This window comes from Panthera tigris, chromosome A3, assembly GCF_018350195.1.
Source record: "Panthera tigris isolate Pti1 chromosome A3, P.tigris_Pti1_mat1.1, whole genome shotgun sequence".
NCBI lineage: Eukaryota > Metazoa > Chordata > Mammalia > Carnivora > Felidae > Panthera > Panthera tigris.
In genome coordinates this window covers 41,338,377-41,353,911 of record NC_056662.1, presented here as the reverse complement: position 1 = coordinate 41,353,911, position 15,535 = coordinate 41,338,377, and the positions used below count along the sequence as shown (strand labels likewise).

Sequence of the window (15,535 nt, the reverse complement as noted above, 5' to 3'; positions counted from 1 at the left end):
GGGGTCTCCCCCCAAGCTTGCTGGTCTACCAGGCCGGGTGGTCGAGATCATTGAAGCTCGCTTCTTACCCTAAGCAGGAACGCCAACCTGTAAAAACTGAATATCACATGACTTTAAATGCGCATTCCTTATAAAATGTTTAAAGCTCACTGGATTTTATTAGAATATGTGAACCAGACTGAGTATATTAAATTTATGAGTCCAATTGATGCAGTACCATAATAATTCAATACAATATGCTTATGTCATTAAGCTCATAAAGAAGATTCTCTGAATAGCTGTAATGAATAGATCCAATTCTGTAATCACAGACTAACATTTTCACCCTGATGAATTTTAACTGGGAGCTCTCAGAATTCTCTATAAAATCAAGAAATAAATTCCATATTTCAAATGATGGCTACTTATTTCAAGTATTTACTTTAAAACCGAGGATGGATAGAAAAGAATACCTGCTAAGATAGAATTATTCATTAGAAATACTAAAAAGGTTGGAAAAGGTTAGTAGCACAGACTGTGATGTATGGCTAGTCATAAATTATAAATAAAAACCAATGAGACTTTTCTATTCTGATTTGACTAATTTCATTGACTCTCTCATCCCTTACCTTCTTCCCATGCATATCTATTGTGATTATCTATCACCACGTAATAAACTACCCCAAAACTTAACTTCCTTAAAGCAGCCACCACTTTATTGCTTGTGATGCTGTGGTTCTGGAATTTGGCCAGGGCTTGGCCAAGTGGTTCATCTTTTCCAAATGTCAGGTATCATGTCAGGCCACTTACATGGCTGTATTCTGATCATGGTTCCACTGAGGACTGGGCTCAGATGGGGCACCGAAGCCTGCAAGGTGACTCCTTCACTGTCAGCTTTACTTCCAGTGTTTTCTCTTGGAAAACAGAAGGCCTGGCAGGATCCATGGATCAGAGAGAAGAGATGCTGTTGGAGCACAGTGAAGAAACTGCAACATGAGGACCATTGGAGAGCCGATCCAGTGAGCAGTACATTCCAGAAGTGTGTCCCCCGCGCTAAATGAACCCCACATAGTGTGTGGTCCAGCCATGCTGGACTCTTGGTGGGACCCCAAGCTGTTTGTTGTCACCATGAGGCTTTGCACATCCCCCCCCCCCTGCTGGGAATAGGCTTCTACAGTATCTTCCACAAGTATCTCTACCTGTCTGATTCTTACTCATCCTTCAGCTCTTGGCAGAAATGTCACCAGTTCCCAGGACTAGGCTGGATGCCTTTTCTATGTACTCCAAAATCATCTCATTCCATATTTTAATCAGAGCTTTACTTGTCCCAAGTCCCTGGAATGCCTGCATGTGACTCAAGACGAGAACTGACCTTATTCACTACTGACTCCTCAGCAGCATGACCTATAGAAAGCTCTCAGTAAATATTTGTTGGGTGCATGAATGAAGTCTCAAGAGGAGCCGACGAAGAACAAACCTTGATCCAGTCCTCAGAAGACAAGTAGGATTTAGACGAAGGATTCTGGACAATGAGGAGATGGTGCAGGGCGGCCCAGGCTCCTTTTCAGCACAGGCTCAGTGTCTGTTTTAGTCAACGTTGGACACCCAGTGCTTGGCACGCTGCTCCATGTAGGGCAGGTGTGTGGTAACTGTGGTGGATGGATGAGTTGCTTGAATTAAACCATCCTAATTTCATCAGAGTGTAGAGGACATTTAGGACCATGTCAGGAAAGGAACCCAGCATTTTTGATCCAGTGGAGACAAATTTTAGGATCCCTAAAATAGCCAGATAAAGGTGTCGACTAGAATTTATGAGAGTTTAGAACTGGGAAGACTTGAGTGAGTGAATATTGACCCCACTGGTAGGGGGTTGATTCATGATCCATGGCCAGTGGTGACCAGACCTCTCATGTCTAGAAATATCCCAGCATGTCTCCATCCCCGCTTGATTGGTCTTTGGAACCCATCAGTCAAGGATGAATTTTCCAAGTGCTACAAGGTAAATGAAACCTCTAAGTCTTATTAGACTGATCGTTATCTTTAAGCTGCCGCCCTGGCTAATGGCTTCTGGAAATGAATTCCAGCGAACTGTCTTCCCTGTTAATATGTCACAGTGGAAAGGTGGATAAGGCCCTACTACATTTTTAAAGTACGTTTTAATAATTTCAATAACTTTAAATTACATTACGAATTTATGTTAAAATTTTGTGAGATGAAGGGGCTCCACAACAATGAGATGGCTGGGGAAATCATGAGAGTGGCACAGCTGGGTGGTGCATGCCTGTGAAATGAGCAGCAGACTACACTTACAGTCATGAGCCCTGTTAAAGCAAGCTTTTTAGTAACCTAAAATAGTCATGACTTTATCCCCCTGAGCATTAAAGCAGAAGGAAGGGAGCCAAAAAATAAGGTAAGATCTTTGAAACGCTTCTGAAGCCCTCTTATTCCCACATGTTCTCTATGCGTGCGTGCGTGTGCACATGCGCGCGCACACACACACACACACTCACACACAGTAAATTCTGAGAGTCTGCATGGTATGGAGATCCCTAAAGAGAAGGGCTGTGTTTACATGCACATTTACTCATTACCTTTCAGGCTTAAGGGATTGCACCTTGTAAGTGACATTAAGCCATCTGCCTTTCTCCTGAATTTAAAGACCAAGTTGTTTGTCAGCTTCTATAGTCTGTTGACATTGGCTAAGCCACTGCCTCTTGGGATCTCAGTTTCCTCATCTGTAAACAGGATTCACATACCTGTCCTCCTCCACCTCAGCATGTCTTAGGAGTCATGGGAGCTCATGAACTGGTAAGTGTTTTGTACAAAGTGCCTGAAGATCCAAATCCAGCATCCGGGCCTTCCACATTCTCCTTCAAGTCCTGCTGTTCCCCACACAGAGCCCTGCACATGCTAGCCTTACTTACTCCCTTGTTCACACAGTTTGCTGAGTTTGGATACCACTTCATCTTCCCTCCTTTCCAGATCCCAGACCTGAAAGGAAATGCTGCAAGATGAGAAGGGCCACACTATCGAACTCCCTGCTGATCATGCAGGTTTTTGCCTGGAAGGACTATGGAGCATATGGTCGGTCCCAACAGACTAATGTTTCATCCAGAAACTCCAGAATTGAAAAGAACAAGCCAGCAGAGGCTATCGTAAGGCCAGCTTTTAGCTAGGTTGTTCCGGTAACTTAAGTACTTTTCCTTTCAGCTAGAGCAGAGCCTAAAATTATATTGTAGGGCACATATGAATCATGTTAACAAAATGACCTTCATCAAGAATGAAATAAAAATGAAAATAGCATGTAGCAGCACATTATATTTTCAATTTTTTTCCTCATGCAATGTATCGATTGAGGTACCAGGCTAAAGCTCTAAAATAATTGACTAAATTCTTGCTGAATTACCCTGTATTGCTGTAGGGAGTGTGCTTCACCTTTCAGAACTCATTAACACAGCCAGTAGACCATATTAGCCTGTGTTTTGGTTCAAAAGATTAATAATATTTAGTTGTTGTATTTTGAAATGGTGTTGGAATTTTGAAGATTGGCCTGCGTGTATATATCAGGCTTTGGGCAGGAGCTTTCCAGGTAAATGCTTGGCCAGAGATGTACCACTAGGATGCACTGACCCATCAAAAATGTTAGTCACTAAAGCCTCCTAGGAGTGAGAGAAGGGTGATTTGGGCAGATCTTGGTGTGACTACAGACTACACCCCCCACAGCCCAGGGGCTTGGATATGGTATAGGTGGAAGGTTTCCTCTGATCTTGACTGGCACCTACTACCTGCCAGTGCTCCGGAGTTAATGTCCGTTAACTTGTTTGCAAACAGTAGAAAATCACTGGGGCCACATTGTAAGCAAATGGACTTCTCCACTCCCAGGCTTGGGAAATGCCCGACCAAAGTCTCTCCTGGAGCTGCCCCTCTGTGAGAGAGGTCCCTGAATTTCTTACACTCTTATAAATGCTCTATGGCAGTGGCTGTGAAGTCAATAAGAGATCGATTCCAGCAGATTCCAAGTGGTATCTCCAGTAGCTCTTTGGCAGTGGGGTGCCCATCCCAGAATATGAATGGGAAAAACTCACCAGCCCTCTGCCATAAGTCAGCTAGATAACCAACCCCCAAAGAAGGGAAAGCTGTTTTTTCAGAAGGGAATCTGAGTGCTATTAGGGAAGGGAAAAGGAAGCAGGCCAGTCAAAACATGGCCAGTGCTCACCAAGGCTCTGTAAGGAAGATATCAGAGCATGAACAGAGTTACATTGGACTCTGTGGAGAAGAGTATAAGGCTCACAGCTAGAGGTCTTTTTCTCATGTTTGTATGGAACATTAACTCTAGAGAATCCAGAGGCCCCCTGTCTCTGAGAGCAGCCTCAGGCCTGGAAAAGGCAGCATATCTGGCTCAGTGTAGACAACCTTGCCTGGTGAGAGACAACAGTGCTCAGGACATGGGAGGCCCAACAGGATAAAACGGGGATGGTAGACGCTGGACAGCAGGCTGGTGATTGAGACCCAGCCTCTAGGGCTGAAAGATGTGGGTATGTATCTGCTATTCCCACCTCTGTGCTTCATGACCTTTGGGGCATTACTTAAGCCTCTTGGTCCTCAGTTTCTTCATCTGGCAGATGGGTCCCATGCAGTGTCCCTACTTCATAAATAGCTATTTCATAAATAGTTCTTGTGGTAAGTAAATGAGATATACCATGAAATGTTCTCACTGTGCCTAGAACATTACATGCCGTTGATAACTGGCCTCTTCGTAAGAGCAACAAGATGGCAGCTGGTCAGACTGTTGTGTGTACATGGGAGACAGTCCTCAGGAAATACTCAGAGTGGTCTTGGCAGGTATGAGTTGACCACTTTCCTTTGGAAAGGAGAGGTCAGGAGCCTGATGTAGGTGTCTCGAACAACCTGTGTGTCCTCGTCTTTCCTGTGGTCTTTCGGCCTTCTCTTGAAAAGCTCCTGGTCCCCTCAGGATTTTGTCTTATTTGGAGGTGGAGATTAAAAGCACATGCCTATTTAACATTTCCATTTGGAACACACCCATGGGGTGGTCTCTCCCAGTTTCGTCTACCCCTGCTCATTGCCTTTGCATGAATTGACTTTAAAAAATAATAAGAGGGGTACCTGGGTGGCTCAGTCGGTTAAGTGTTTGACTTTGGCTCAGGTCATGATCTCACTGTTTGTGGGTTTGAGTCCTGCGTCGGGCTCTGGGCTGACAACTCAGAGGCTGGAGCGTGCTTCAGATTCTGTGTCTCCCTCTCTCTCTGCCCCTCCTCCCGCTTGTGCTCGCTCGTAAATAAATAAATAAACATTAAAAAAAATTAAAACATAATAAGATATTCCCGCGGACTGTAGAAAAAAGGCACTTTATGGAATCAAGGTACTCTGTTCAGTACTGAAATGTGCGTTCAAGATCTGCCATCTAAGCCTGATTTTCTGAAAGTATCAATAAGAAAACACCTTATACTTTAGTGTTAGTCCAAGTAACAAAAAGTAAATAACCTAGATAAATGTCTCATATATTTCTTAAATCTTTTTTTTTTTTTTTTTTTTTTTTTTTTTTTTTTGCCAAATCAATACATGACTCACAGAGTTTGATCTCCAATATTGCTGTGCTATTTGCCTTCTCTCCCCTGTGGCTTCTGTTCTCCCTTCCATCCCAAAACTTCCTCTCTCACCCTCCTCTAGCCGGCCCCTCCATCTCTCAGGGCCCCTTTTGGCCCCTGCCCTTCAGAGGTTTGTTTTGCAATGAAAAAACTCTCCTATAATGTTTCTAATTCGTTGAATGAGGTCCCTGTATCTCCAGTTTCCATGGAGACATGCCAGTGAGTTCATTTAAAGAAAAAGACACTCCCTGCACCTAGTTTAGTTTACTGGTCTCTTGATGGCAGTGACCGGGCAGGGAAGGTATCTCCAATATTTTCTTTATTTTTATCTGTGTTTTTTAACTTTAACTTTTCATGACCCCCTTTGGGTTCCACTGGCCCTTTAAAGGTCCCCCACTCTTTGTGAACCAATTACGACAAATGCGGATACAACATCTGTCCCTAGATTTGAATACCTTCCATTCTGTCGGAATTCATCTCCAGGGCAAGCTGGTTGTGAGCATTAGTCTGCACACTCGTGCGGCCTGTGGGAGACGTGTAGCAGGGGCTGTTCCCAGCTCTGTTCGAGCTTTAGACTGTGGCAGACTTGTGGCCCCACACTCCAGTGCACAAGCTCCTCCTCATCCTTGCTGGAAACACTTCCCTCTTGACCTTCCCACAAGAGTCAGTTTGCACACGTGTATTTATCGCATTGTAAAGATTGGCCGGCCAGCAGGTGTGGTCTGCATTGGACACTCTCACCCACGTTGGATGGATTTTTGGGTCCCTCTAATTTTTGCTGTTCTCTGCTTCCCTTCCCCCAGTGAGGTTGAAGTCCGGTTCCTTTTGCCCCTGATGCAAAAAAGTACTGGTATAAGATCTTCATTTTTCAGCAATTGGTTTTGACACCTTCTTGCCTCGACCTGATCGCTCTTTCAAGCTCCTTTCCTGAGAGATTACCATGAGACCAGTAAGTGAGGAATACTGAACAAAAAAGACAGAGTCCGAGTTAAAAACCCTTGTTTTCCAAGTCCCCTCTCCTGATTGCTAGCCTTGCTCACCTCCCTGACAACAGGGTCCTCATCCAAAAATGGCTATGACTAATAAGAGCAGATAATTCTAGGCGGAGTACAATAACAACATACAACGAGGTGAGCTCAGAAATGCGGAGGCACAGTACAAATGTTTTGTTCTCTTGCTTTGGGGATGGCTTCATGGGTGTACACACGGTTCAAGACTCACCAGATTGTCCGTTTGAAGAATGTACAGTGTGCGTCAGTAAGAAATGAGACGTTAGAAGATTTTTAGAAAGTAAATTACTATACAGTGTCAATTATTAATAATTCTCATTACTTTTAAGAAAGTAGCTGATGAATTTTCCTTGAGCAGAGTGTCTTCTTTCAGAAGTAAATTTAAGGCCGGCAGTCCGTAGGGGCAGCTGGATGCCACTTCTGCTGGGCCGGGTTTTCGCAATCGTTGCGTGAGTGACATTGGGAAGGCAATAATGCTTGCATGGGGCTGTTCCGTGCATCGTAGGGTGCGCCTAGATGCACGCCACACCCCCCCACCCAGAGTAACGAAACCATCTGCAGACATCGCTGTGTGTCTTCTACGGGGTGGACCGCCCCTGGTGGGAACCACTGCTTCTCGGCCTCAGCCGTGTTTCACTGACAAATTTCTTTGTTAGTCAAAGTCCATAATAATTATGTTTAATGTCAGGGTTTGTGATAGGATCATTTATATTTTTGAAATAAGCTGAGGCAGTTATAAAGATTTAGGCTTACCCATTTTCTCTTGTAAATAACACTTGCCTGACCTGAAATATATGAACTATTTCTGTGTGTCCTCTTTTCCTTTAATACATCCTGCCTGCACCCACGTCTCATTCCATCCCCGGCATCTCGGATCCTCGTCCCAGACATGCTTTGCTTGCTCGGTGCCAGAAAAGGCGGCGACTGCTGTGATAAACACGTGCAGCCGTGGGGAGGGGCAGAGCAGGGGGTTCAGAGCAATTAATCTTAGTCAGAATTTCTTTTCATTGATGATTATGGGTTTTGCAAAATGACTCGTAAATATTAGTACTTGGAACTGACCCGCTTGTCCCCAGCATTTCTTTTCCTTTAAAGGATCCAAATCAGACAGTTACAGTGCTGTTTAAAAATGCTAGTGAGCAGCACATTCAGCATTCTACAGATGGCTAGCCTTTTTTCCCCCTCCCTTTAATTGGCTTTCTATTTAACGAGTAAGTTGGGGGGAAACGACCTGTTAAAAAATAGGATATTAACTGATGCCACTATTGTTGGCAATCAGACCACTTCCCCACCCCCCCATCCTGGCACCACATTGGCATTTCTCTGGGCATTGTCCGCAGGTAGACCTGAGGCCATGTTGCCCTGAGCCGGAGAGCAGAGCCACCCGCGTAATGGATGTGGTGGCTCTATTCCCTTGGGTTGGTCTGGTGAAGGCCAAGGACACACAGATTCCCATGTGCTGTTTCCAATGGCAGCAACAGCTCTTCCAAAGTGGGTGGCAAGTTGTTTCTGGGATTTCTTCTCTCTCCTTGACTCCACCCCACGACGACGTCTAACCACGTTTTGTCTCCCATCTCTTCCTCAGAAATACCTCAGGGACTTTTTCAGCGTGATGCTGCAGTCCGCGACGTCTCCCCTACACATCGACAAAGTGGGGCTGACTCTTTCCAAACACACCATCTGTGAGTTCTCGCCATTCTTCAAGAAAGGGGTCTTTGACTACAGCAGCCACGGGACGGGGTAGAGCTGGGGGTGACGGAGGAACCACCGATGCAGTGCCTTCTCGTCCACGTGGCCCTCCCGGCGCGCCGCAGCCTCCCACGCTCCTTCTGGGCCTGCCTCCTCCTGTGGCAGCCGGACGTGCAGCAGCCGGCCCGGGCCGCCCCGCCAGGGCCTCCCGGGTGCCTGACTTTGGACTGGCATGTTTCGCTTCGCTGGTGGTGACCCTGACGGGGCAGCTGCTACTGTTCCATTGCCGTTGAACGTGGCCTTTTCCCCCATAGTGCTCCCTCCTCCTCGCAGCGGGAGGCTGTCCCCTGTGGCAAAATGGACGTGGCCGGCTTATCTTGGGCCTCCCTGAGCCAAGCCAACCTGGGACCTCCCAAACTGGGTGTGCGGCTTACCAGACCTACCTGAAATGACTTTCATCTGGTTTCCTCTTCCACCAAAATATATCTTATTTTTTATATGCCTTCCAGATGGCTGGCTGTATCCCACGAGAAGCATTTTAAATGATTTCATTGTATTTTTTCCGTTTCCCCTCATTTGAGTCAGAACTTTTGTACGATACCTGACCACTGATGTTTACACAGAATTTCATATTCTGCAAAAGGGATTTATGGTCCAATCATGACTGGAATCTTCCATGCCTGAAAAATTAGATGTAGGCGACATCACTTAAAACATCTGTAAATCCATACAAACAGGATATATGTTTAATCTTGAATATCTAAGGAAATTTTCCTAAACGTAAATGGCTACTGTGCATTCTTAAGCTTTCTCCGCTAAGCACAAAACAAGCGCGTAGCTGAATGCATATTTTTAAATATTTTTTTTCACGTTTTTGTTACAGAATCTACTGGATCTTTGGCTGAAAGACTAGAATTTACAGTAGTTTATTAATGATCCCTTAAAATTACTCAGGACTTAATGTAGCATTGCACATCCATGTACAATGAAACTGCTTTGTTTTACTAAGAAGAAAAATGTAAGTAGAAAAACATGTGGCATATACTGAAATGTATATAATTCTACCTATAGATTTATATATGTACACACGCCTGTACAATAGTTGTATCAAAATATATAATCATCCACGCCAAATTTATTACAGGTATTTGCTATTTCAAAATTTAAATTGAGCTGCTATCAATATTAAATGAAGTTATAGAACCTATCCTGTAGCACCGTTTATTTTAAGTTTGCGACATGATCATCCCTACTGGTCTGTTTAAAAATTTATCTAACGTGTTTGGAAAGATCGGTAATGTATAATTTAGCATTTGTGTTGCAGAAGATGCTGTTAGAGTAACATTTGAAGCCACGAATGAATGGGGTAACAAAATGTGTTTGCATTCAGTCTTCTACAATATACCTGTGCAACTGAGCCCTCCAACCTGAAAAATATGTTTAAAGATGCAATTATCCCAATAAGGGGGAAAACTATTATTACACTAATTAGATATCATAGTTTAATATGACAAAAATGAGGACATTTAAAAATTGCTACAGAAAGACTTGCTTTTTGTCTCCAGCAGTGATTACAGGCATAGGTTTAGAGGCAATTACTACCAGAGAATTTAAACCTGCAGATTTAAGGATAAAGCTGGGAGATAATAATTAACCATAGGTCATTCATCTAAAAGAAGTCAAAACACTACAGATTGTCCCTCGTTTGCAGAGTAAACTAAATGGTCTTCTTCAGCTGACCAGATAATCTGTCCCCTGCCCTTTTGGACCTGTCTCTGAGGCCAGGCTCATGGCAAGCGTTTCACTGAAGTGACACAGGATACGATAATAATCTGGCAAGAATAAATAGACCCGTGTTTGTGAGCAGTGCAGGAGCCAGAAGACCCTTTGATTCCAATCCTCCTCTTAAGTAATCAGTATTGAGTTTGAAGTTCAAGTGCTAGCTGGCTCTGGCTAAAGCTGGCTGTAGTGTTTGTGGGTCATTTCACCTCTCTGAGCCTCAGTCTCCCCATCTGAAAACAAGCTGTTGCACAGGATAGTCTCTCTTTCCTGTTCTAGCCGTGGTCACAAGCAGGGGGATAACTACTCCTGATGGATGGGCCGGGTAAGCCCCTGGTGTGCGGATGTGAAATACAAACTTCTAACCAGACCCAAAGGCAGCTTGACCTGAATAAAACATGAGGGAATGTTGAAAAGCCAATGAAAAGTCTCACCTAAACAAATAATGGAGTTTCTGGAGTGTAGACAAAACAGATGTCAGAGTCAGGATGACAGAATTGAAGCTTTGTTAATTTAGACTGATTGAGAGCAGTAAAAGAAAATTAGCAGATACCGATTTTTTTACTTCGAGTGCCTCAAATAAAGTAGTGCTAAAATGACCGTTTTATCAATTCAGATTGAGGTGCCATCAACTTCTAAATATTCCTGTAGTCAGTTGGACAAATCTAAGGAACTTAGGATTCTTTAGGACCTAGGACCTAGCATGTCCTAGGTCTTGCTTACATAGTAAAATGTGTACACCAAGCTTGTTTATACTCACAAGTAGGGTAGGCGCCTTCGGCTGGGATCCCACCCAGGCCTCGCCGTCTTGACTAATTTGGGCTTGTGCATAGGGAATAGCTAAGTCATGCTGGCTTCCGAATGATGGGCATCTAGAAGATTCTCGGGCCCATAATGTGGAGATGCCTGGAGACTCATGAACTGGGTACCCAGGCCCCAGGGCCACTTCTGTGCACATCTGTATGTAGAAAGACCCAGTTCTCCACTTGGCTCCATCCACCCACTTCGTGCTCTGGCCAGCGCATGCTCGGCAGTCTGGGCAGAAGGAGCCAGAAGTTTCACAGCTTAGAGCATCTGTGAGCTCAGATATGTAGCTCCTGCAAGGCTGCAGTCCCTCGCCTCAGAGCCGGGGCACGTTGGTGTTCTGGGTGCGAGTTTCAAAGATGAGGTTCAGATCCACCTCCCCCAGTGCACAATCCGACGCGTGCCCCATCGCTTCCTCAGACGTGCCCTCCGGGGCAGAGAGCAGGCTTCTGTTGTGACGTGGCTCGTTGTTATGCCGAGCCTACCCCAAGCAGGCCTCATCTCCTCAGAGGGAACTTAGGGAACAATTCAAGATGGTCATGAGAGAATTTTCAGTGACATCCTGCTTTCCGATCGGTAGTGTTGGAGAGAGGTTTTAAATATGCTCCTTCACAAACGCCTAGAATGATGCCTTGAGGGGTCATTAGTCCAGGGTTGAACATTTCTCCCACGTGAGGCCCTTGTCTTCCCATATTCCCACACACCCATGCAAGAGTAGTTCAGGCTGGACTTTGTTACTGGGTAAGTGGGTTTTTTGGTTTGTTTTTGTTTGTTTTCATTTTGAAGAAGAGGAATAAGAAATGTCTGTAAAATAAATCCATGGCAAAATCAACTGCTTCAGTTTTACTTAAATTATCATGACAGGTGAGTTATGTTTTGGGGAAACTAATTAAAGACCATTAATCTAGGGGGACTCATTCTTGGCAGATTAAGCCCTGTCTGTCCCACCTTTTAATGGCAGGCCTCTTTCTATGTGCAAGAAGAGGACCCGGTTGTCGACTTTTTTCCTTTTGTTCAGAGTGTTTTTTTTCTGATGATAATTACATGGGTAACGATTCTCTGGTGCTGAAATTTTGAATTTTGCACATACAGAATTATTTCTGAGTTGAAACAAACCCACCGGTTGTTATAAATTTCTAAAGCGTCATATTTCAAATGGATCCTACAGTGGTACCTGGGAGTTACCTGAGGTGATGTTGGTGGTGGCCAGGCTGTTACCTTCAGAAGGCTTGTCCATCTGGGAACCCAGAAGAACCCAGCTACATTTTGAAATGGTAGGAAAGACAGAAAGACATTTGGCTGAACTGAAGGGGTTCAAGGATGTGAGTTTATCCTTGTTCCCTGCAAATAGCAATCTGCATGCATTTATCACTGTAGAATTCTATGCCCTATGCTCTGGCACTGTCTCTTACTGCACTGCCTTTCTAGAAGTTTCTCCCTTTTGTGCATCTCTTGGAAAATAACTAAATATAAAATGTTCTTCCTTTGACTATGCTCATTTGGTACCCCTTAATTTGAAAATTAAATAATAAAGGTTTTTTTTTTTAACCTGGGGATTACCTCTCCAAAAACTGATTCTTCTGTTGGAATTTGAGGTTCATCAATTTGATTTTGCTCCTTCTCCATTGCTGGAAAGGCAGAATCTTCCCCATTCAGGGAGAAATAGATGTGTTTGCAAAAAGATGCACAAACCGTCTTTCTTTCTGCATTGAAAATGGGGAAGTGCACTAGGTATAAAATTGGCAATGCACAGAGGGAAATGCATCAGCAGAATGCAAAAGCCCCAAAGGGTTAGCATACAAAGCTGTTCAGTACCATTAAGGCAGGTCACCTGAAAGAGAGAAACCTTTGTCTACAACTTAAGTCCGGGTAGGGAAAAAAAAAACGTGAAAAATATAGTTAAATATCTTCACTGCTTAAAAGCGGAGTTATTTTCCTCAAAGTGTTGTGAATCCTTATGCACAGTTAATATTTGCAGAAATGTTTCCAGTAGCACTTAAAGTTGTGCCTGAGAGCCTCTCACTAAATTACAGCCTGAGGGTCTGCTATTCCTGAGGCTCCTTCTTCCTTCTCAGCCAGGAGGAAGGAAAGGAAGGAGGGAGGAAGGGAGAAAGATTGCAGCTGCTTTTCCAAAGCTGCCAGGGAATATCTTAGAGGAGAGGATCACAGTGAACAATCATAGCAGTTGGCAGTGATTAAGAGCATCTTTAATATTTGCACTTTCATAGATTCTAAATTCTGTTAGCTTTTCTCCTGAAAACAAGCCAGAAGCTATGGTGTATGTGGGGCGGGGGTGGGGGGGGCGTGGTGAGGGGTGGCTGCAGGAATGGGGGTGTGTGGCTTGCCGTTATAAATGACTCTTTTTGGTTGGTGTTTTAAGCCCTAATTTTAATGAATGTAATAAGTAAAGTCGATTCACAGAGGGTGCAATTCTTTGATTGCAGAGTAATATTAAAACCCTGTTTATCCTTTATAAGCAGATGGGGAAAGTCATGTTTACATTATAAAGGATTTTCTTTGCCTTCTGGTACAAGGGCAGCAGCCTAAATATACCCACGTATAGATTTCTTTTTTCCGTAAAGAACTCAAGGCCAAAGAGTGCAGTGCTCCCCTTGGATTCTGAAGCGCAGAGTGTTCTAGAGTGGAGGATGCGTCTGAAGAGGTTGCTGTCCAGCAGCCTCGCTGTCTGTTGCACGTAGGCGCGTGTCTGATCAGGAAACCGGTGCCAGCTGGCCCAGCCCCACTACTCACACCGCCGCCTAGTCCTACCTCATTCATTTCCTGTGTAAGCCATTCCTCTCCCTGCCTTGTGCACCCCAGTGGCCCCTCTCTTGTTCTGTACCCCGTGAGGGTTTGGGAGAAAGGATGGACAAACACGGTGAGATGAGCCTCAGAAAGTTCATAAAGTATGGATGATGCTTGCCCTACTTAAAGCCAGCTGTGTACGTGTCACAGCCACACCGCCAGCCCCTTCCTGCCATGGGGAAGGTTGAAGGAAGGATCAGACCGAACTGTGGCCATTCATGTGAGTCCACTGGCCACATGTTAAGTATTGAGATCCTGGCTGAGAGAGAACATGGCACAGAGAAGGTAGAGCAACTGGTTGTGTTCTGCTCATTCCTGGTTGTGAGAGCACTGACCTGCTCATTGCTGGTATCCCACACACCATTCACCACATACTCATGAGTGTCTTCCATGTCCTAGCATGGGACTGGGGCCCCCACACTGTGGTGAGCTGTATGGCCATGGACCCACCCTCAGGGAGCTCTCATTCCACTCAGCGACCCACCAATGCTTGCCCAATCACATGACTGCAAATTGTGATAAATGGTATGGAACGAGAGTAGATGGTGCCAGGGGAGAACGTACGAGAGAAATGATTTCATCTGGGAGGCTCTGCAGTTTCCCTGAGCTAAGACCTGAGCAATGAGGAGAAATGAGTGCCAAGGAGGCAAAGGGATTGCCCCAAATTGAGGAAAGCGCATGTGTGCAAGAGGGAAAATGCTCATCGCTATAACATGACGAGAACATCAGGGACAGTGACAGGTTGGACTCCCATCCAACCGGGAACAGGCCTGACCGTGCTTAGCTTCCAAGATCAGACGAGATCAGGTACATTCAGGGTGGTATGGCCGTAGACATGACAGGTTGGAGAGAAAGAGGCCAGAGGAATGAACACCTGAGAGTTGCTGGCTGAAATTTTGTAAATGAGATCACGTTTCCCATCAGCCACCACTGTTTTGGAAGGATATTCCCCTGGGGGAAGAGCACATGGCAAGTAGGGCTCGTCCTTTAAAATCACACGTAATAAAAAGAAGCAAACTTCCTGATCCAATATTAACAACGAAGGGATAAGATCTGAGTGAGAGTACTGTCCTGTGCCATCTAAAGGCCGGAAGTTCTGCTCTTGTCATCTTGACCTTAGGTGTGTTTCAGATTCTGAGATTTCAGGGGCTTTTGCCTTAGAGAGGCATGATCTCACCAGACCCTCAGATGTCTTGCCGGGTGTGTCCAAAGTCCCATAATACAGTAGCCAGCAAACCCAAGTAAAGTTCATGTCTTGTCTTTGGGCTCCCACCTAATCCTTGCTTTGTAAACAGAAGAATAAGGAGCCCCATGCAGACATAGCTGTCAAGAAACTATGAGGTTATGGGGTTTGGTCTATGACTTAGACCAGCAGTTGCACAAGGACACTGTGTCCTCCTTAAGGCTGGGGCGCCATGATCTGCAGCCCTAAGCGGACATCAACTCCTCTGCCCACCTTTTGAAGCTGAGCATAAGCATCCCAGCCTCCCCCATGAAAGAAAAAAATTGCTTTCAGATTAAATAAACAGCCTGTAACCCATCCTGGGTACAGAGAAGCCCCTGGGCTGGAAAAGAAAGCAAAAATCTCTCAGCCAGCCTGAGAATGTGGTTCAATAAAGCAGGTCAGTTTCTGTGGATCAGGTGGCTCAGAGACTAACATCCCTAACACAGGGTCTTCCCAAAATTTCAGCCTGGTCCACTTTGTATGAATTCAGTGCTGCCATTCAAAAGGGCCATTGCTCTTCATACATTAATTCATGAGGCCATTTGGTGAGCTAGCTTCTCTGCTGGGTGCACACAGAAGGAGTCCTCCTTGGGCCCCCCAACGATGACAACATGACTAATAGGGGACAGACTACCACT

The 15,535-nt window shown here is 44.9% G+C and overlaps 1 protein-coding gene across 2 annotated transcripts in view; it reads left to right on the top strand.

Moving 5' to 3' along the window:
- The window catches only part of KIF16B (kinesin family member 16B), a 288,455-nt gene extending 278,999 nt beyond the window's left edge, over positions 1-9,456 (top strand). The window contains exons 26-27 of one of the 2 annotated variants that reach the window (XM_015539588.2): positions 906-998; positions 8,181-9,456. In XM_015539588.2, the coding sequence (XP_015395074.2) occupies positions 906-998; positions 8,181-8,339 (252 nt within the window). In that variant the 3' untranslated portion in view covers positions 8,340-9,456. The remainder of the gene's footprint in view (positions 1-905; positions 999-8,180) is intronic. The other variant, XM_015539589.2, reaches the window with a different exon arrangement.
- Positions 9,457-15,535: the final 6,079 nt, after the last annotated feature.